Here is a 23,283-nt window from a genome sequence, read left to right on the forward strand (position 1 = left end):
GTCAAACATACAAGGAATTTGTCTTGGCGGTTGCGCGACAGTAGACAGACAAGACAACAGTGCACAGGTAATAAAATAAAGTGGAATGAAATGCTAATGCAATGGGTTAGTAAGAATAAGGCTAAGGCTATGGGTTAGTATAAAACAGGGGAATAAAGTTAAACAAATTTTAAATATTAAAAAGTTGAAAAATATTAAGCATAAAGTGCACTAACAAACAAGTAACAGACAAGAGACAAAGTGACAAGTGACAAAGTGATGAATTGCAGTTAAAGTGACATGTGCAGTATGAGGGGGAGTGACCGGTGGAGTGTTATAGTCAGGCAGTGGGGGACCGGGCTCTGTTGATGAGCCCGACTGCCGACGGGAAGAAACTGTTCGTGTGGCGGGAGGTCGTAGTCCTGATGGACCTCAGCCTCCTGCCAGATGGAAGGGGCACAAACAGTTTATATCCGGGGTGGGAGGGGTCGGCCGCGATCTTTTTAGCTCGCTTCAGAGACCTGGAAGCGAACAAGTCCTCCAGGGACGGCAGATTGCAGCCGATCACCCTCTCTGCAGAGCGGATGACACGCTGAAGCCTGCCCTTGTCCTTGGCTGTGGCTGCAGCGTACCAGACGGTGATGGAGGAGCAGAGGATGGACTCGATGATGGCCGTGTAGAAGTGGACCATCATCGTCTTTGGCAGGTTGAGTTTCTTCAGCTGCCTCAGGAAGAACAACCTCTGCTGAGCCTTCTTGGTGATGGAGCTGATGTTCAGCTCCCACTTGAGGTCCTGGGTGATGATGGAGCCCAGGAAACGGAAGGAATCCACAATAGTGACGGGGGAGTCACACAGGGTGATGGGGGAGGGTGGGGCTCTGGTCCTCCTGAAATCCACAACCATCTCCACTGTCTTTAGAGCATTGAGCTCCAGGTTGTTCTGGCTGCACCACGACACCAGATGGTCAGACTCCCACCTGTAGGCGGACTCGTCCCCACCAGAGATTAGTCCAATGAGGGTGGTGTCATCCGCAAACTTCAGGAGCTTGACGGACTGATGACTGGAGGTGCAGCTGTTGGTGTACAGGGAGAAGAGCAGAGGGGAAAGAACGCAGCCTTGGGGGGAACCGGTGCTGATGGTCCGAGAGGCTGAGACATGTTTCCCCAGCTTCACGTGCTGCTTCCTGTCAGATAGGAAGTCTGTGATCCACTTGCAGGTGGAGTCGGGCACGTGCAGCTGGGAGAGTTTGTCCTGCAGCAGAGACGGGATGATAGTGTTAAAAGCAGAGCTGAAGTCCACAAACAGGATCCTGGCGTAGGTTCCTGGGGAGTCCAGATGCTGGAGGATGTAGTGGAGGGCCATGTTGACAGCATCGTCCACAGACCTGTTGGCTCTGTAGGCGAACTGCAGGGGGTCCAGGAGGGTGTCGGTGAGGGACTTCAGGTGGGACAGGACTAGCCGTTCAAAAGACTTCATGACTACAGAGGTCAGGGCAACTGGCCTGTAGTCATTGAGTCCTGTGATCCTGGGCTTCTTGGGGACAGGGATGATGGTGGAGGCCTTGAAGCAGGCTGGTACGTGGCATGTCTCCAGGGAGGTGTTGAAGATGTCAGTGAACACCGGAGACAGCTGGTCAGCACAATGCTTCAGGGAGTGAGGGGAAACGGAGTCCGGACCGGCTGCCTTACGGGGATTTAGTCTTCTAAAGAGCCGGTTAACGTCTCTCTCCAGAATAGAGAGGGTCGTTGCTGGTGGGGGAGGGGAAGGTGATAATGATGAAGAGGCGTGAGCACCTGATGGGCTGGGGGAGGGAGGGGAGGGGGACTGCAGCAGGTTGGTGGAGCTGTGGGGGATGGGATCAGGACATTGTCTTTCAAATCTGCAGTAGAACTCATTGAGCTTGTCTGCCAGGCTGAAGGTCATTCATGGAGTGGGGTTTTTTTTGCTTGTAGTTGGTGAGGTGTTTGAGGCCTCTCCAAACCGAAGCAGAGTCACTTGCTGAGAACTGTTGTTGGAGTTTCTCAGAGTACAGTCGTTTAGCGTCTCTCACCGCCTTGCTAAACTTGTATTTTGCCTCTGTGTACAAGTCTTTGTCCCCACTCCTAAATGCCTGATCCTTCTGCAGGCGTAGTGTTCTGAGTTCCGCTGTGAACCAGGGTTTGTCGTTGTTGTAACTCACCCTGGTGCATGATGGTACACAGCTGTCCTCACAGAAGCCGATGTAGGAAGTTACAGCCTCTGTGAACTCATCCAGACTGTCAGTAGCAGTCCTGAAAACATCCCAGTCTGTGCAGTCAAAGCACGCCTGAAGATCCTCCAGCGCCTCACTGGTCCACTTCTTGAATTCCCTCACCACAGGTTTGCAGAGCTTTAGTTTCTGCCTGTATGCAGGAATCAGATGGACCATGACGTGGTCAGAGTGTCCCAGTGCAGCACGAGGGACGGCGTGATAAGCCCTGCTTACTGTGGTGTAACAGTGATCCAGCGTGTTCTCCTCTCTGGTGGAGCATTTAATAAACTGTCTGTATTTAGGGAGTTCATGGGTGAGATTTCCTTTGTTAAAGTCCCCGAGGACAATAACTAAAGAGTCCGGGTTGGTCCGCTCCACACGCCGTATCTGGTCGGCGAGTGTCCGCTGTGCCTCGTGCACGTTGCCCGCCGGCGGCATGTAAACACCGACCAGGATGAATGAAGCGAACTCACGGGGGGAATAAAAGGGTTTGCAGTTGACGAAAAAAGAACAAACAACAAGGAAAAAGAAAAAACAACAGGGATCTCAGAAACTTGGCCTGCACTGTCCAGTAAAGTTATTAAATCGATTTCAAGTCACTGAATCGAATCGTTCTAAATTAACCCAAATCGTCCATGAATCGAATCGGCAACCATGAATCGCGATTCAAATCGAATCGTTGTTAAAATGAATCGTTACACCCCTAGTGTGAACAGTCGAGGAGCAGACAAAATGACATGTGTTCGCCCAAGGAGCTGGCACAATTGCATGTCCGTGCGTGTGTCTTTGTGTGAGTGTGTGCATATGCCTGTGTGTATGTGTGGTGTGTACTAGGCCAACAGTGCTGTTTACTGTGGGGGATTTTAGAAGAATTGTAAGCAGCTGGCAAGCTACTTCAGTTTGTTTTTTTCCAAATCTGCTCAGAGATGAGTGTAGTAGCGGTCTCTGTCTGTCTGTCCAGCCCTCATTCACTCGCTCCACTTATGTGCATGTGGATTCGCTGTTGGGCTACCACAGCAGTTTAACAAAATAGGCAATTTCCGACATGAAAAGAGGCAATAATTTCCCATGAGCAGCTGGGATGCAGACCTACAATGTGCTGATCAGGACTTAAAGCTGCATGGAAAATATTTCCTTGGTATAAAAGTATATACTTAGAATCGCTGAGTGCCCTCCATAGAGAGAGGAGAATGGTCCATTACCATTATGTCTGTTTTCTGAGATTGAAATTCTGGGTTGTGTTTTATCACGTCTGTTCAAATGCAAATTTAAATTTAAGAAATTGTAAAAAAAAAAAAAAAGAGGAGAAAAACTGGACCCACCGACATTAGTTCTGTTGCTCTGGGATTCAGGATATTGAAGGGCATCAACAAGGTTGCGTGTGTCAACCAGACTCATCAAATCATGAGCACTAAGCTCTTATATGAGTGTGTCATTATAATTTCTCTCTGAAGTGTAGGCTGTTAGAAGGAATTACAGCTAATTCAAACTTCCCCTTCTGTTTTTTTTCCTTCTCTTTTAGGTTACCTGCTGTCAAGTGTCGGGTTTTGGACCATCTTGCGGAGTTGTCCACAGTTTATCAGTGTCTGTTATTATTGGTAGTTAGCATTTTGCATTACCGTTGGCAAAAGCAGCGGCAGCTAGCATTACCATTTGTTTTGCCGTTTTCGTCAGCTGGCCGTCCCCGCGGGAAGTTAATTATTTCCATTAGCGTTAACGCCAGCTCGAGGGTCCCTGTAAGTGTTTCTTAATCCCGTCACCTACTCATCCTCGAGCCATTAGCATTAGGTATCGTTAGCTGCCACCATGGATCGCGGGAGCTGGAGCGGCAGCGAGAGTCCAGGGGACGACATGGAGAGACTGAGTGACTCAGGCGGGGATAAGAACATGGATGGGGACCCCGAGGGGGTCTGGAGCCCCGACATCGAGCAGAGCTTCCAGGAGGCCCTGGCCATCTACCCGCCCTGTGGAAGGAGGAAGATTATTCTGTCAGATGAAGGGAAGATGTATGGTGAGTAAAGAGGGGCGGGAACTATTTGTTGTGAGAAACAGCCAAGGCCAAAATGGCCTCTTCCGATTTTTTGTTTAACCCAACATAAAAGCAACAATATCCTATTTCAATGATGTAAAATGAAAAAACAGCAACGTCAACTGTTCAGCATGAAATGTTTGATATTTTTGCACTCGAGTGTCTGGTACAGAGTGTAAAAGAGAGGAATCCAAGCCGTGTTATAGCTGCATCATGTGTGCGCGTGCACATCTGAGATTAAGCGTGACGCTGTGAGAGAGAGTGTGTGTGTGTATGTGTATGAACTAATAGACTGAAGAACAGATGGTCCTCTGCCTGCCACCAGCTGCGCCTCCCTCCCCTCTCTGTTGTTTCCCTCCTCACCCTCCCCCTGTATGGAGAGTGCACTTTAGTGATTTCTTCATGACTCCACTGGAGTTTTTAGGCTTCTGAGTATTAAATTAAATCCAGGTATTGGATGTCATTTTTACTAGTAGCAAGCAGTAAATTGAGACGTTTTCTGGAGGGAGTCTGGAGCGTGGACACACAATGTTGTCTGTCCTCATGGACCTCAATCAACAGATGGGTAGAAGTTCCCCATAGGAACTCAGATGTTTTGTGACGATTCAAAAAGGGGTCACCATATAAGGCCTAACAGTCCCCAGGCCTCGACCCAAAGTGCGTACCAGTATGTTATGGACACGGCTGTCCACATACTCCCCGCTGCTCCCCCCAAAAAACATCCAAGGTTTGTGTTTTTGATTGGCCATGGGTCAACCGGTCTGTCTCAGTGCCATGTTGGCCGCTGTTTGTTGACATTGTGTCCATGTTGTTGTCATGTTCAACTCTCCTTGTCGAGGCGGAGCAATGTTTGACATAGAAATCAGCAATGTATCTATGGCTCATTGACGGGCTCACATGTGCTCGGTTTATCCACACTCATAACGAGTCATGAAAGAGTCCATGCTTCTTAGGAAATATTTAAATAACCTGTAACAAGTACGGTATTCATGCTCGCTGTAACATAAATGGAAAAAAACGTGCACATAACCTTGAAGTTACTTGTAAGACAGTAATGCCTTTTAAAACAAAAATGTAGTAATGCGGACATAGCCGGAGTGGCAGGTGAGTAATTCATTGAGAAATAAAAGTGTCAATATCTAATGGGTAGGGGTCTAACGCGCCCAACCCCCCCTCCCCCACACACACAAAATGGCTGCAGGGAAATGGACAGAAAAAAAAATAGAAGGATAGAAGGAAAATGTGTAAGAGTGCCGGGATGAACTTAGTGGGAGAGAAGCATGGAAGGAAAAAAATAGATTATGTGTATAAAAGGGAGAGAGGATGAAAAGGTCAATAATACAGCTTTTATCCTTGCCTAAGGTACAGTGTAATGGCCAGTGGCTTTGTCCCCTACAGAAACATCGTATGGATCCACTGGATGGATATGAAAGTCATTTAATTGGTATTGAACCCTCTCTGTCTCCTAAGCTGTGGATCAGGCGCATGTTCAAAACAGATGTATTAGCGAGGGGCACGACGCACTGTGAATTTTAATGGCCGGGGTGTTGCAGACCACAGATATCTCCCAGAGATCTTCACTGCAGCCTTATTGAAACACGTGATGGTGTTGTAAACAACACGCCTTTCAAGGATTTTTTAATTCATTCTCAGCGGGGCTCTTTGCATCACATCCTTCATCAGGGCTGAAATGTGAAAAGCCTGCCTGTGTACACAATGTAGCGGACACAACAATATCGCAGACATCTCTTGCTCTGGACAGCCTCAATGGTGGGGAGTGAGGAACTGGTGATGCGTGGGGCAGTTTTCACCACCCTCTGCTGTGATTTACGGTCCGCGACAGAGCAGCTGCCATACCATACTGAGATGCAGTTTGTAAGGATGCTTTCTATGGTACAGCGGTAGAAATTCTCTAGAATCTGAGGAGACAGATGGGCCTTCTTCAGTCTCCTCAGGAAGAAGAGATGCTGGTGTGCTTTAGAGACGCTGAGCCTCGCGTTGTTCACGTGCCGCCATCTTGGTTATTATAACTTCCACGGTCCAAAATCCTAGAAAACTGTGCTTCTTTTCAGCTCCCTCGATATCTGCTCGCACACAGAGCCGCTTTACTCCAGAGATAGAGACAGGGGTGGGGGGCTTCTGTTCGTCACGGTTAATGACCATCTGACCTTGGCCTTGAAGTCTTTTACTGGGCAAGTAGAAAACGAGGGGGGGGGTGGAGCAGAAGGGAAGCCCATTCACTGCAAGAAGGACGGAGGGCGGGGGGCAGTAGTAAGGGAGCAGCCAAAACGGATGGCTGGATGGACTCACCGAGGGTGTGTGTGTGTGTGTGTGATATCATGTGTGTGTTCTGGAGAGTTTTTGAGAAAGAGGGAGTGCGAGGGATGTGTGCCTCAGGGTTAGTGAAGGATGATAATTCACCATTAAGCCTCCTAGAAAGACCAGCTGGCCCCTCTGGAGTCAGATGTCAGCCTCAGCAGCCAGGGTGTGTTTGTGTATGTGTTTGTTGGCACTGATCCATGTACATACAATTGTGTGTGTGTGTGTGTGTGTATGTGCTGTCGTCAGTCACAGCTTTTGACTTGAACACCTGCATGGGGGAAGCTGTAGATGTTATCAGTCTTAAGCTCCCTATCTCTGTTAGAATTGGATTGGTCAGAACACACACACATGCGCGAACACACGTCCACACATGCCATCTGCTAGTTAGTTAGGGCTATTGTTGCGAGCCATTCGGGTAGTGTGTGTGGAGGGGTATGGCTTTGTGTTGATCTTGACCATCAGTTGGCCAGCTGGCTTTACGTTTTTCCACTCGCAGATAAACACATGAAAGTAAGCCACACGCTGAGGAGAACTCGTTAGCTAATTGAATAATTACGTAATTTCACAAGAACTGGAATTTTGAGGGTCGCAAGACGCTCCCACATCTCAACAAATGCATACTCAGTGTCTCTCTCTTTCTCTCTCTGCCCTCACTAATATATGCTAGCCAGGACATGCTGAGTCTGCTGTGCTCCCTATTGAATGGGTTGAATTATTCAGCATTGAAAGCATGTGTGTGTGTGTGTGTGTGTGTGTGCACGTTAGTATGGGTACAGTTGCCCCTCTGGTTCCTTTAATCAGGGGACGACCGGTCCGCATGAATACCTGTATTGTTGGGTCATGTGTATTCAGGGCAGTGGTTGTGTGTGTGTGATTTTGTGTGTGTGAGTGCTTCGGCGAAGGGCTCAAGACACCAGGGTCGCCGGGTCAACGGAGCTAAATCCGGCACCGGGTTATTTGTCAGGGTCACGTGATTTGCGCTCGCCATCGGGGGGCAAAGATGGTTGAAATTGCATGTTTAGAGTGCATGTCAATGTCTCACCAGTGTGTCCTGTGCCCCCATCCCACCCCCATTCAGGTCGGAATGAGCTGATAGCCAGATACATCAAGCTCCGAACAGGCAAGACGCGGACGAGGAAACAGGTAATGGTGGGAGCGCACGCACCAAATCCAATCACATCCCTGCAGCATGTATCACAGTTTATTATGTTATGTAGACGAGGGGGGCTGCTAAACAGCAGCGGCCGAGAAAAGAGCCAAACACCGCTGGAGTTTGGGGAAAGGGCAAACCAATGTTACATGTCCCTTTTCTACATTAGGAGAAAGCGAGGAAAGGTGGTAAATGGTTTAAATTTCCTTTTTTTTCACAGGAGGAAGGTTGTAGTTGTTCCCAGTTACTTCTTGTTTCAATGAGGGGTCAGCGCTGTGCTCCACTGCCTAGTCTTAATGGTTCCCTGCAGCTCCTTCTCAAAGTAATTCATGACGCTGACACTGCGATCCAGTGCTCCCTTTTTTATTCGTGAAAGGCTACACGGTGTGAAATGACCACAGATTGCGCCGAAGCAGGCGCACACAATTTACGCTCAATGCGTGGTTCGTCTGCTTATTCTCCTCCTTATAACAAATGTAGTCCTTCAAACTATTTAAATCGGATGTCACCCAGTTACCTCTAACGTAAGTTTCGCAAAACCTTACCTCATCTTTATTCTCAGATTACATTTCATGTGTGTAAATGGAGATTTCTGACTGCAGGTGGTGAATTTAGAAGTGTAAAGTAACAGAAAATGGAAATCTTCAAGGGGCTGTACCTAAAAGTAAGGAAGTCGGGTATGAAATATTCTTACATGCAAATAAAAACCAAACCTTTTTTTCACAACGAGAATTTTTTTAATTTAAACTCCAAAAAAACAGCTCTCACGCAGTTTTCACTGCAGTTTCGTTTCTTTTTTAAAGATTGCGTTAATGCTCCCTTTTGGCATTCATATTACTGCATGCCACCAAACACGTGGGCACAGAAAATGACGTCTTACATTTCTGCCCGTGTGTCAGACGCCCTCTGTATGCCGTGTAATCATAGTATCTTCGTCGCCTGTGTTCCCAGGTGTCTTTTTGCTCTCTTTGTGCATGGATGGGTCTATTCACTGTTGTCAGGGGAGTAGTGAGTGTGTTAATAAATTTGTGTGTGTGTGCGTGTGTGTATGTGCTGGCGCCCCCCTAGTGTGGCAGTACTCCTTTCATAACCATGGCAACTTACTGTTTGGTCCTTCCTCTTCTCTTTTCTACCCTCCAACCCCCTTTCTTCCTTATACCCTTTCCTCCCCTCTATTCTACTCCTCTCCTCTTCTCTCCTCTCCTCAGGTATCCAGTCACATCCAGGTGTTAGCCAGAAGGAAATCCAGAGAGTTTCAATCCAAACTAAAGGTAAGGGGTTAATCCATAATACTTAGAGTTACAGTTGTGAACAGGAAGTGAAAAAACACTGCTTTAACAGAAGCCTGGAGAAAAAAGAAATCACCGGATTTCACATCAAGGGGGCTTTGGGGTTATGCAGCGGAAAAATAAGGGAGCAAATGGCGGCATGAAAACCCCAAACATTATTGGTTAAATGTTCACTGTGAATATCTAAAATAAAAATAAAATGTACAATCCCTCTACATCAAAACAATCTGCTTGATAACTTTTTAGTGCGGCTGGATGGATGGCCTTAACGCCACTATTCTAGGTATCAAATTAAGCCTTGTCTCCTCATCCTCCTATTCCTCTTTACTGTCTCATTCATCCACACATTTATTCAGCCGTTCCTCCCCCCACCCTTACACTCCACCACCCTCCTTTCAGTCTATTCATCTCCCTCCGCAGTCTCCTTCTCCCCTCCCTCTGTCTCGCCTCTTTTTTCTTCTTCTTCCACCTCTGTTGGTTGTGATTAACTTAATGTAAAGCAACAAAGGAGCGCTTGTTTTCCGAGAAGAGCAGACGGAATTCCAAATGGAGATGCAGCGAGGGCTGAATTTATGTTTGCTGTCATAAAGTGAATGACAGGTGGTTGATTAAACGTGACAGGAGAGGTTTTTTGAATAGTCACAACCTTAATGAACATAGGCACCTGTCTGAAGTATGTTAATATTTGGTCATGTTACTGAAATATAATATGAATATTCTTCATGATTTCTGTGCTTTTATTAGAGATGTAGATCACTATGTATTCAGCTGATGCCTATTTTTATTATAAAAGAATTTACAATTTCAGAATAACTTGTTCCAATCAATCGAGAGTCTAAGGCTTAAGCCTCAAACTAAGAACTACTCCTATTCCTATTGTCAGCAAACCCAATTAAAAGCCCCCAAACCAATGATTAAAGGATGCAACCAACAAGTGTTTGTTTGCGTAACACATGTTCTTACACAGTGGAGTTCTGGTGAGTGCATGTTTGTGTGTCACTTAATGGTGTGCCATTAGAAATATTACAAATGCACCGATGAGTTGCACTAACACTCACCAGAGCAACCACTTGTGTATTGATCTGCATCTGAAAGTAGTCCGGAACAAATGCGCTAGGTGCCCCTGTTTGAGTAACATTTGTTCAAAAGCTACAGTGGTCAGTTGTTTTCAGAATGTACAAGGATTACATTTTTTGAAATGACACTTTTTGACTGTTTAAAAACAAAAATATATTTACCATCTTCATTGGGAACAAATTGGCTTTTAGTAAGCACTTGCATAATCATTAGCTGATCCTGGTTATCAATGGCTTGTCTTGGTACTTTTCTTCTCTGGTAGCCTGGACGTGACATGAGATTTTCCCCAGCTGTAGATTCCCCATTGAGACCAGAACACATGGGCCGGTGGTTTCAAAGAAATTAGTTCAGGTCAACGATGTTATCAAACCCATATGGCTCCCGGTATTTGATATGAAAATCCAGCATGATTCCCATCTCGGTGCCTCCCTTAATGTTATTACATCCCCTAGGAGGAGCGATTTCTCTCAGTGCCAATTAACTTGAGTGAAGCTGCCAATTATCGATTCTCCAGCTATTCAAGCGCCTTTATTCTTTTCATTTCTTTCAGCTGTTTTTCTGCTCCGAGTATTGCGTTGCTTCAAGTTCAGACGTTACAAATGAGCCCACATGTGATCAGACTTACCGTAAAAGCTTCTGAATGGAGCCCTTTCTGTTTTGCTGCCCCAGGCGGCAGCAGTCCCTGAACTGGTCTGAAACACGTTGATTAATATTTTAAATATCGTCACTTGAGGACATTGAAATAATTCAAGTGTGTTCATGACGATGGTGATGTGTGTGTGGGTGTGTGTTTTGTTGCCTTGGCAGGACCAGAACGCCAAGGGGAAGGCCCTGCAGAGCATCTCGTCCATGTCCTCGGCCCAGATTGTCTCGGCCACCGCCATACACAGCAAGCTCCTGCCTGGCATAGTGCGGAGCAGCTTCCCCAGTAACGCACAGGTAACATACAAATAGGGACACTATTTATTCTCTACAAATGGGACACAGGACACACAAGGACAATAATATGCCTATTTTTTGGTGCAATATGTAGAGTACATTTGCTCCGTTTGAACTCACACATATGAATTGGTGTGTGTGTGTGTGTTTATTTCTTAGTTGTGGCAGGGAATGATTCCTGGAGGACAGTCCAGCTCCACCACAGAAGAGTAAGTCAAATCCAACTTAAACATTTCCATTGGTACCAAATTAAGATTGTAAAAACCTGACATTGGTGTCTGTTCCCAATAGATTCCGGGGATCATTGTGCTAAAAGTTTAAACTATCTCTAGTGTACTGTGAGATGACCATGAGACGAAGATGATAATGATAAAGGAAGTAAATGAGGGCTAGCATAACTTTGTACTGAACTCAGAGACACTCAACCTTTGTACCCCTCCTACAATTTCATAAAGGAGAATTCTCTGTGTGTGTAACCTGTGTGGCCCTGTACTGTGCCTCCTCTTCTTTCAGCTTTCTTTCTTTAACGCTCTCTCATCCGTCCGTCGTTGTGTGTGCCTCTCTGTTTCTCTCAGCATCAAGCCGTTCTCTCAGCAAGCCTACACCGTGCAGACAGCCGGGACCACCACAATCTCAGGTGTGATTATCTCCTTTCTGTAAAGCGAACAGGCGGTCCTCTTTTCTTGCTGCCATTTGCTCCACTGGCTATCTACAGTGTGTTTTTGTTTTTTGTTTCTGTTTTGACACTTGTGTGGACACCTGGGTCTCCAAAGGCTACTCCTCCCCACTCACCTCCCCAGGGTTCATCTAGTGATGAGGTCAACACGGGAGATGTGTCAATCCAACTTTCCTTTCATACAAATAAGGAACAACGTTGCTTTATTTATTAAAGTTTCAAATCTAAAAACCCTAAAGTTGGACTTAAATTAACATTTAAAAACTAGAAAATGCATTTCCTGCTGAAAATGCGTTGGAATGCAAAAAGCTGAAAGCTGAAATGAATTTTTAAAAATAGCTTAAATTACAAAAAGGTGAAGGGAATTTGAATACATTTGCTGAAATTACAGATATTAGAAAAGCTGAAATTAATTTGAAATTGCTGAAAATACAGAAATGGGAGAAGCTGAAAGGAATTTCAATAGATTTGCTGAAAAAGCAGAAATGAAAACAGCTGAAATAAATGTGAAATATTGCAAAAAGAATACAGAAATGAATATTAAAACATTGCTGTTAATAGAGGCATAGGAAAAGCAGAAATGATTTTAAAGAATTGCTGAAAATACAGGAAGTGGGGAAGCTGAATTTCAATAGATTTTCTAAAAATTACAGAAGTTGCAGGAGCTTAATTGAATTTTAAAAAGGACAGAAATAACAAAAGCTGAGATGAATAAAAAGAGGTTTAAAATTGGTTGTAGTAATATTAGTTATAGTTGTAATTTTGGTATTAGTACTAGCAGTAGAAGTCGGTTTAGTATCAATAGCAGTAGAAACAGCTGGAATACTGTAATAACATTAGTAGTAGTTGTATTAATAGCAGTAGAAATACTAGTAGTATGGTAGTAGAAGTATCAGTTGTAGTTCTACTAGAAGTACTAGTAATATTCGTAGTGGTTATAGTAGTATTTGAAAGAGCAATGCGTATTTCAACGAAACTGCTTCATGGTTAAGGTACAGATAATCATTGAGGCTTTTAGTTTGTAATGATGGAATTGGGTGAGGGGGGGTTGGGAAACAGAATGTTTGTTATTCAAACTAAGAAGTTTTTAATTAATAGGCCTCATCACAAACATTACAGTAAAAATTCCCTCCATGGGGTTTTTATTTTGAAATTATTGGATTGGGTGGGGTGGGGTGGGGGGGTGTAGATAGAGGGAGGGAGGGTGAGAGGGTGAGGAAGGGAGGGGTGGTGAGGAAGAGATAGAGGGAGAGAGAGAGAGGAGGAGAAATAGACAGACAGACTGACTGAGTGAGTGATTAACAGCGAGAAGAGGTCAGGGTGGAGGGGGGAGGGGGGGCTAGTGTCTTTATCATATTAGTCTGTTGACAGAAAGCATAGCTGCGTCATGTGACTCCACTAATCAGGTCATAGGAGCAGCTGTAAGTCACAGACAGAGATCTTGCAGCGCGTGAGCGAGTAACCACGGCAACGGCGCACCTGTGCTCATTAACGAGCTGCTGCAAAAGGCAGAGACAGGACAGCGAGTTACACAGAATCCACACCTCAAACAAATGACATTCAGCGCAAAACTATAACAGCTATCTAAAAAATACGGCGTTATTAGGAGACCCAAGACTCTACCGAACGCATGGATGTGCGTTTTATGTCTGTCCGGTAATAAATACGGCTCCTATGGCCGTTGACAAAACGTGTACCTTCTGGATTTTTAGAGAAATATGTCGGCAGATTTGTATTGGAGCCTATGGGGCTTTTGGCAGAGGTTGTGTCACTCTAACACTCCTTAAGCAAAAACTAAAGAACTCTGGGATTCCATTAACACATTAATCCAATCAGCACAACCATACCCTCATTAATCTGAAGAAATGAAGCCTCTAGAGTGTATACTTTGGCTGCAAGGACAGAAGTTCCATATTTTTTTAACCAGATTCTGGCGCTGCCTCACACTCTAGCCCTCGAGGTCCCCCCTCTAGCAGACGCAATACACACTTATGTAAAAGTCAGAAACGGAGCGAAGAACTAGTGAAACATAATCAGTGATTATGAAAAAAGTACAATAGATATCCACAAGCATAGATATTCATAAAATAGTTGAGACCTGTGTCAACATTTGAAAGTTCAAATGGTGTCTGTAGCTGAAAGATTGGCGGAGCTGAAATATCTGAAAGTTGAAGACGTTTAAGGAGGATTTGAAAACAAACTCCATTTGAAAACCATGTTAAAATATTAATGATTATTGATTTATATAAATTTAAGCTTAAGAGGTAGAAAGCTGAAAAGTCATAGCCCTAAAGCCAGAAAGGAGCTAAATATTTCAAAATTTGAACGGTTTAAATAGCTGAAAATGTGAAGGAGTTGAAAGGGGGTGCGGAAGAAATAGAAGAAGAAGCTGAAGAATAAAGATTCGAGGAACAATACTTGGAATGCATAATGCATTCCAACAAATAAAGATTCGAAGAACAATACTTGGAATGCTTAATGCGCTGTTTTCATTACAACTAGTTGTGATACACCCATTTCCGCTTGACCGCTTCACCACTACCAACAACAACCAACAACATCAACATTACGAGAAAGATGGCGAACGGAGAGCAACGTGAAGCTACAACCCTCTACTATTTGTGCATGATGTTAATAGAAGTACAGCAAATGCGAATGGCGGTATTGGCTGATTTGATAACGGAGAGAAAACGCCGTCGGGATCTCGAGCATGCGCAAAGACGCAAAGTCCAGTTCCTTATCCGAATCACCGTTACATGCCGCAAACGTCAAACTATCAACTGGATCGGATCGAGTTACCCAGGGGTGTTAATCAGATCGTAGTCGGACCGCACATAGTCGGACAAAGGTGTTTACATGAAACGGATAATTCGATTTCAGTCCGACTAAGCCAGTTATTCGAATCCATGTAACCACGTTGAATGTAAATGGTTGGAGGTACAGACCGTATAGAATATTTTATCAACAGAGATAGCTGACATTACCAGAGCTTATGTGTGCATAAAAAGAGCACACATCACTTGTAACAAATCTTGTTTCAACACTGATTTGTTACAGTAATAATGCTATAAAATAACCTGCGACTCCAAAAACCAACATGAGAAAACAATGCACATTAAAAAACACAGTCAATCTCCACCTATAAAGTGAAAACATATTTAAAATACATACGTCTCTTTGAACAAATTATTTATCCTTTATATTCTGACTTTTCATACTGTAATAGTCCCATAATGCACAACATTCTTATATGTTGTACAATAGATAATTGTGCATACACACGAATGTAATTGATGTTACACGGGTCTAACATAACAATGTTACGCAGTACAGAATAGCTAAATGTTAGCTTTAGCATTGATGACAGTGAAAACAGTGTTTGCTAATGAGATGAGATGCAGCCTTGTGCCAATTACAATAAAAAGAAATAAAACAAGACAGGGTAAATGTTTAGCTTATTACCGTTACAGCTTTTAACTACAGGCACAGTAAGTGTAGTAAAATGTAGGCTACTCAGATCTTTCACGACGACGCTCCAGAGACGTGTTGCTTCCATAGACTGAGTTTGTTTCACCTGTAGGTTTGCCGCTCAAACTTCTTCTTCTTTTTTTGCAGGCTACATACTACTTTAGCGCATCTCTGCCTCTCAGGTTTGAGAAGGAACTGCAACTCTAAACAAGAGGGCAGTTTACATTCAGTGCCGTGGCCCGCCTCTGACTGCGCATATAGCCAATCATATTTTATGATATTGGGGTGGCACTTGGGGTGGCCAATCAGATTTCAGTGGTGGCCCGTGCCACCCTAGGCCACTCCCTGAACACGCCAGTGGCACACTCGTTGCTCTTGGCTCAATATTTATTTTCCATGGATTGTGTTGCTTCAGTGAACGCAGACCAGAGACAGTTTAGGAGACGCCCTGTAAAATGGTAGGGAAAGGGTAGGGCCTTATAGCAGGAAGCAGAGGACGGACCCTTCTGATTGGACAGTCGGACTGTCTGTCTTTTAACTGAAAATTATACAGGGCTCTCAAGTGTCACGCACTTCGGCCACTAGTGATGGGAAGTTCGGATCTTTTTACCAATTCGGTTCTTAGAATCCCGTTCCCGTTCAGTAAAATGAACTAATCTTTTTTCGAGTCATTCGTTCAGGTTGGTCATTTGTTGACGGAGGGGTGGGGGGCGCTGTACCGGCGGAGTATTTTTTCTGACCAGACAAGAACAATAAAGACATTAATTCATTGCTACAATGTTACCTTTCATATGACCCTCTCTGGAGCTGAGGACGGATGCACATTGTCAGGATAGAATTGGGTTGAGAACCATTGCAACAGACTACCTGCTCTTTAGCATGTTGAACACACCAGCATGACACTGTTATTGAAAATGTACTTTCCGCCAAATAACACTAGTCTGCTGAAGCCTGTTTTTGGAGGAGGGTTTTAAGTTTTAAAACTGTTGAAAACTGGCCGTGATCTGAGAGAATAAACATGTCCCTCAATATCTAGATAATGTTGTGTTCAAAAATGAAGAAACGCCGGACGGACAGAGGTCATCGCTGATCAAAAGGTTAAAATCAAATGTATTTAATAAAGAGATGGTGTTGTGGTAAAAAGAACATCGCTCCACCAGCGAACTCTAGAACAATGGTTCCTACAGGTATTTATAACAATGCTTAAAGGTGTGAAAGTTAGTGTCCACACCTCTGGGAGTGGTCTTCTGGTGAGTTCAATGTAACTCGGATTTCGAATGACCCATAGTCAATATCAGTTGTTGTTCAAGTATTACATGCATGCATTCCAGTTGATTACATTACATGAAATACAATCATAACTGTACATTGGTATTATTCTATTACAGTTGCAGAATTACAGTGGTTTTACAATCTTGTCATTACTTTATTGATTACACAGTTTCAGAATCATGGCTGTATTCTGGTGTACACTATATGCATTTTTATTAATTTTATGAACCGCGTCGTATATTTGTTTCTTAATATCCTACAATAACATTGCAACATTGCAGACACTGGAATGTAATTTAGTAGAAGAAAGGAATGTTTGGACAGATGTCTCCAGTGGCAGAGACACCTTTTATTTGAAATACAATATTGGTATCCTCTTTAGTTGTACATTTGAGTAAGTTCATCTATCATCACCAAAATCAAAGGTCACATTTATCCTGATTACACTGTACACTGTCCTTGATAAAGCAGCAACCAGGAGTCATATGGTAACTGGAGGTGGACAGAATCTGTTCACAGGTGTTACGCCCCAGTCTAGGGGTGCCTAAGGTGCAACATGGATAGGCCCCAATCTTCCCCGTCTCCCAAGTAGCCACACACACTTTGCGTTTATATAGGGGATATTTATTGAAAAAAAGAGCTAGGTTGAGTAAAACCAGGTATGTTGGGGTAAAAACAAACCACGGCTTCGCCGTTGCCCATCCCCAATATAACAAACAAACCAAAAAAACGATCCTAGCTAAAAATAAGACGCTGACCTACCAAAACAAAGGAGAAAAATAATTACATCAGTCTTACCTACCTATCTACTTAAAAACAGGAGAAAACCAACTCAAAAGAAAAACGGCATACTTATTAGGCTTCACAGAATAACACATGTGGCTGGTTGGAAGAGGAGGAGGACGAGGGTTGTGTACTGCTGCTGCTGCTGCTGTTCTCCTCGCTCTGGCCTGCTCTGCCTCGGACGCCATCTCTGCTTCCCTTATGTGCAGGCTGCAGCCAATCACAGGACGGGTAGGAGACCGTGCACCAATCCGCGCCTGGTTGTGGCACATCCCTGTTTGAATAAAGGGAAACCAGAAAGACACAAAGGAAACCCAAAAACACTAGACATATGACCCCAGTCATAACACAGAACAACTACTAACCGTGTACTTCACAATTCTGGACTTAATGGAGGAGTAATAAGAAGAAAGCTGTTGTTGAAAGAACCATCAGAAATGCTGCTTGGAGTTTGCCACAAGCCATGTGGGAGACACAGAAAACATGTGGAAGAAGGTGTCAGATGAGACCAAAACTGAACTTTTGGGCCTCGATGCCAAACCCTGTGTGGTGGACACCCAACACTGCCCATCACCCTGAGCACACCAACCAATAGGGAAATATGGTGGTATTTGACCTATTTACAAGTAGATGGAAGAGGTATATAACAAGTGCCGGCAATGTCTTGTTGTAACACCATCAGGCATTTGAGTCCATCTTGAAAAATTGTGGCAATTTATTGAGAGCACTGTTCAGCAGTACAGTAACATCTAGGTAAAGCACGTTCCATCTCTGCAGCTTCTTGGTCGTGAGCGCTTTGTTGGTGCCAAAGTGAGACACTTGTGTTAGTGAGCCCACCTCCTGTTGGTACCACGCAGCAGCTACTGATGCATTTGGCTTCTGTAAGAATACGTGTTCAAGATTTGGAGCCCGGTCGGGGTTATCAAAAATTCAGCCGAATGACTTCTCTCGTTCTGGAAAATGTATTTGTCAGATCACAGGTCAAGTATCAGCGCTGCGTTTGCAAAGGCAGGAGCCGTTCAGGGAGCACACAGGCCGGAAGAACAACTAACTAACATCAGCAAGAACATCATGTTTTATAACCCTTGAAAGACAGAGAAGGAAAGATTTCTATTGGCCCTAAACTGGCGTAGAGGAGGACCTTCCACCTCCCGCATCTAAGATCCGGTCACATCCAATGTCCAGACTCCTGACTTAACGTAAACATCGTAAACAGAGCGTGTATGTTGAATAGTGTTGGTGTGTCTCTAACCCCCCTTTGGCTGGTAAATCTTCTAGTTGACCCGCAGACCTTACATTCCTCAGCCAGGACATAAACTGACTCCCCATCCTGTCAGACTCGTGTCTGCCTGCTTGGCAGATCCTGCTTACCCCTTACCTAACTCTTAAATCAAGACAAGACAGCAAACCCCCAACTAAGCCCATGAAAATAACTTTTGATTATCAATTCCCCCTTTTCACATAATTCATTATGTAAACCAAAAAAAATCAAAAGAAACCACCAATCTAAACGCTAAATATCTATATCAGTGAATACGGGTGAATGCAGCAGTCATGGAAATCCCTAAACAGTACAAAAAATCTAAACCGAGTGTAATAGACACAGAATACATCCTAGCCTAGAAATATCACACCATCTACGTGTATGCATCCACTATATATGATGTGTGCAACAGTTAGCAGATCACGCGGACAGGAATGTTGAACCTAAAAGGATTTCTTCTTCAGGTCCCTCGAAGTCGGTTCTTACCATACCTATCTCCTCTCCAATCTCCTCCGGCCCTAACAATTGGATCCTTTCATGTAACAAAGCCATCTGGTATGGCAGGGGTATTTTAGCATCTATTGCAGAGGTGACGCATCGGCGACATAGTTGTCTGATAAAGGGGATGCAGCAGCATCCACAAAGGGCAAAAACCACTATTGCGATTACTAAGGTCAGAAAAACTGACAGGAAGAAGCCCTTCCATTGTCCAAAGTATTTACCAAACCAATTACCGACGGTGCCGTCTATACCAGAGTGTTCAGCTAATTCAACAGACATGGCTCTTAGTCCGTGTAATGCTCTAGTAAAGGATCCATCTGGGGCGGTGTTATTGGGGATAAAAGTGCAGCACGCTTGGCCAAACATCGCACACACTCCTCCTTTCGCAGCTAATAACATATCCAAAGCCACCCGGTCCTGGTAAGTCATCAATGAGGTGGCCGATAGTTGGCTGTGCACCCCTTCCAGAGCATCTCTCGTCATATTGGTGAGCCGCTGGATATTGAAATGTACATAATTTAGTCGATCCACATTTTTGTTTACAGTTATAAAAAGGGAACAATGATTCCCATCCGGCCGCTATCTGATCCGTTAACTTGTATTGATCAGGTACCCCTCTCGGCACACTATCACACAGTGCGTGGTTACTTCTGCAACTTTGGATGGACCTTCCCAGCGGGGATCAGTCAAACTGAGTCTGGCTACTTTACGTAGTACCCAGTCATCCACCTCCACTGGTGCACACTGTCCTTCTCCAGAAAGGATCTCTGTCACCTGTTGAGAGATACTCATCACAGTATTATTACACATTCTCATATAGTAAGATATTTCCACATGTCGGTACTGCAATGGGCTGACAGTGGTAGGCAAAGTGGTTGTTAACGGACAAGGCATCTTTCTTCCCGTTCATACCTCATGGGGGCTTATCCCTAACTTTGAGTTAGGACATGATCTTATCCCATACTGCACTATCGGCAGGGCTGCCACCCACGTCAGCTTCGTTTCAGCACAGACTTTAGCCAAACCTTCCTTTATGGTTCTGTTAGCTCTCTCAACTAGCCCTTGAGACTGAGGATGATAAACTGCCCCAAATTTATGCTTGATCCCAAACGTTTTCTCTATTTCTTGTAGTTCAGCGTTCGAGAAGTGTGAACCATTATCCGATCGTATGACTTCTGGAATACCAAATCTGGGTATTAGTTCTCTGGTCAGCCATTTTACTACGTCTGCTGCTCTTTTCCTGATTTTGTGGGGATCGCCTCCACTCACCTAGAAAAAGGATCAACGCATACCAACAAATACCTCTTGCCCTCAACTCGATTCTTCATTTCCATGTCTGTGAAGTCAATTACCACCTCTTTCCATGGTGCCATAGGGGCAGGGAAACTTCCAAGTCCAGCCTTCAGTGTTAATCTCCACTTTTATTGCTCTTCAGCCCAAAAGCAAAGCAGAGGGTGGGAGACATGTCTGTTACTTGCAGATACAACTCAGCTCATGCTCAGTTTGATCCAATCTATTCATTCATTACTGATAGATCACCAACCTCTCATGGTTAGCGTGTCCAAATGTAAGGGTGTACTACTTGTTGAACATTACAGGATGACCGTCTGTAACAAGTTTCCATATTTCGTGTACTGGTGCTATAAATGTTCCTTTGATCAGACATTTGCTTCCATCATCAAGATACTGTATCAAGTGTATCGTGCACTATACACTCAATAGCAGCACTCAACAATTTACCGCCCATCTCTGAATTTAGGAGAAAACTCGAAAAACTACAAACATTAATCCAAAAAATGGACAATATATACAACAAATCTCCTAATTCCTTATCACCTTCATTCCTCATTTAAATCTTACACAACCTTATCTCTTAATTTTCAATGACTGATTGTCTTGCCGTGGAAAGTGTGAACGCGTTTGACTGTAAGAACGCAACTATTCCATGCGATGTGTGCACAACAGTCTGGTGTTCCATTGTTATATGGGCCGTTTTAATCAACGCTCTTCCAATAGCAGCTACGTTTCTGACACACGAGGGATGCCCTATTTCCACGTTATCCAGCTTACCACTATAGTACATCAAAACCTTACGATCTGTGTTACCCCCCCCCCTTTTGAAACAGAACGGAATTCACAAATCCGTTCTTTTCATCAACATCCAGATGTAAGGGTCTCGAGTAGTCAGGGGGGTGAAACGTGGCTGCGCTGGCCATGGCCTGCTTGGTGGCAATAAATGCAGTCTCCGCCTCCCGGGTCCACACCAAAGGCTTTGAGTAGTTTTTATAGCCTGCACCCAATATTAGCGCCCTCAAGGGAGCCACCTGCACCGAGAAATCAGGTATAATATTCTAGCTCCATGTTACAAGTCCTAAGAATTTCATCATTTCTCTAACCGTCGTGGGCCGAGGATGTTGCAAAATGGACGACTTCTGTGTGTCAGTCATAGCTTGCCCTGCTGGTGACACAATTCTCCCCAGAAAATTCACCTTCTGCCTCCCAATCTGCAATTTCAATTTAGACACTTTGAAGCCGTTTTCCTGTAACCACTGCAGAACTGTTCTGGTAACCGCGTATATGTAAATTGGCGCCCCTTATACGTAAACGCAAACATTTGTCTTGAGCGCACAGCTAGAGGGACACAGAAAAAAGCATTCGCCAGGTCAATGCAGGTGAACCATCTTTTATCAGGGCCTATTGCATTTAACATTGTATAAGGATTTGGGGTGCCATAGTGAGTTGGTACTACAACTTTGTTGACGAGCCTCAAATCATGCACCATTCTATAGTCAGGCTTTCCGGGTTTAGGGACCGGGTTAATCGGGGTATTCCAGGGGGACCCCGTCCTCTCCAATACACCTGCCTGCAGCAACACTTCAATTGTTTTTTCTATCCTTGCGATTTGTTCCTCCCTTAAGGGGTACTGAGGACGGTAAATTGGGACCGTTCCGGTTTTTAATTCAATTACCACTGGGGCCATTGGAATCAATCCCACATCAGCTCCCCCTTTTGTCCAAAATGTATCAGGAAAATCAACTAGCATGAGCTGTGTGTTCTCATGGTCAGTATTTTCCCTACCATGTGTGCGGCTTAGCATGTGTCTCTCTGGTATAAGTTTTACTTCTGAGGTATGTGCAATACGGTACATGTCATTAGCCTGAGAGTAATGTAAGTTAACATTTTGAGTGGGCACCCAGTCCGCTGCATCAACCCCCGCTTTAACCATCGGCCCCATGTTCTTGGCTTCTCCTCCGCTTTGGATGAGCAAGGTGATGTGAGGAGCAGAGGTCTCTTGTAGCGCATATAGAACTTGTAACTCAGAGGTTAGTTCCACCGCAGCTGCCACACCTTGTTTCCCCACATAGATCTCTCGGACCTTAACAGTAGGATGTCCATGGACCTCGCTTTCAAACTCAAGTCCACTCCACAGGGTGTCATAGTTCTCATCAGGAGACAGCGAATAGTTCATCGTGCAATGAGGAGGATCCGCAGGTGGTTCAGTCGGGTGTAATACCTTGAACCATGGGCCCCAACGGCGGACAGTCTCATGCAGAACAGTTCGATCATAGTCCTCCACTCTCCCCCACCAGACCTCTGCATTCAGCGTCTGTTGAACTTCAGCTTGCAGCAACTGGTGGCCATAAGAGTGGGGTGTGGCACATCGTTGCTGTGTCCCATCCGGGAATGTTACAGTGATACATCCCTTCGTCATTTGCATAATGATATTTTGGGAACACAAAATGTCTCTTCCCACCAGGTTAATCGGGCAGGCAGTGGAAACCAAAAAGGATTGGTCAAAACAGAGTGATTTCCATTTACATGGGACTCGAATAGAAAGTGGCCACTCCTCTGATTGACCCGAGAATCCGATAACTGGCACAGTATTCCTTGATGGTGGCAGTGGCGTGTTTATTGTGGAATACCTAGCACCTGAGTCCAGCATACATCTGTAATCTCTTCCGTTGATTGTCAGAGTCACCATGGGTTCTGGAAACAGGTTACCGTCAGCCGTCGGATCTGGGCACCCCTATGGCATTTGCTGATGACCTGGGGCCTGATGCCGCAGGCTATTACCCTGTTGTAGTGTATGTGGTGCTTGTGGTGGATAGATATCGTAAGGGTATTGAGCTGGGTAGGACTGAGGCCTCTGACCCTGAGGTGGATGGGGGCATGCGTCGGACCAATGTCCAAGCTGCCCACAGCTGAAACAAGTATTCTGTCGTTGTCTAAACTGCCCTCCATTGTTTGGAACTCGGCCACGATTTCCCCCTCCCCACTGTCTTTTCGGTTGCCTGAAGCCACC

At 44.7% G+C, this 23,283-nt stretch overlaps 1 protein-coding gene across 3 annotated transcripts in view; it reads left to right on the forward strand.

The window, feature by feature from the left end:
• Positions 1 to 23,283, forward strand: part of LOC120812756 (transcriptional enhancer factor TEF-1-like) — a 46,431-nt gene that overhangs the window by 8,995 nt on the left and 14,153 nt on the right. For 2 of the 3 annotated variants that reach the window (XM_040168943.2, XM_040168942.2), the window contains exons 2-7: positions 3,733 to 4,221; positions 7,640 to 7,704; positions 8,920 to 8,982; positions 10,885 to 11,016; positions 11,176 to 11,225; positions 11,592 to 11,653. In XM_040168943.2, coding sequence (XP_040024877.1) covers positions 4,017 to 4,221; positions 7,640 to 7,704; positions 8,920 to 8,982; positions 10,885 to 11,016; positions 11,176 to 11,225; positions 11,592 to 11,653 — 577 coding nt within the window. In that variant the 5' untranslated portion in view covers positions 3,733 to 4,016. Of the gene's footprint in view, positions 1 to 3,732; positions 4,222 to 7,639; positions 7,705 to 8,313; positions 8,376 to 8,919; positions 8,983 to 10,884; positions 11,017 to 11,175; positions 11,226 to 11,591; positions 11,654 to 23,283 lie in introns of those variants that run through there. The other variant, XM_040168944.2, reaches the window with a different exon arrangement.

Source organism: Gasterosteus aculeatus, chromosome Y (assembly GCF_964276395.1).
Source record: "Gasterosteus aculeatus chromosome Y, fGasAcu3.hap1.1, whole genome shotgun sequence".
Classification (NCBI taxonomy): Eukaryota; Metazoa; Chordata; class Actinopteri; order Perciformes; family Gasterosteidae; genus Gasterosteus; species Gasterosteus aculeatus.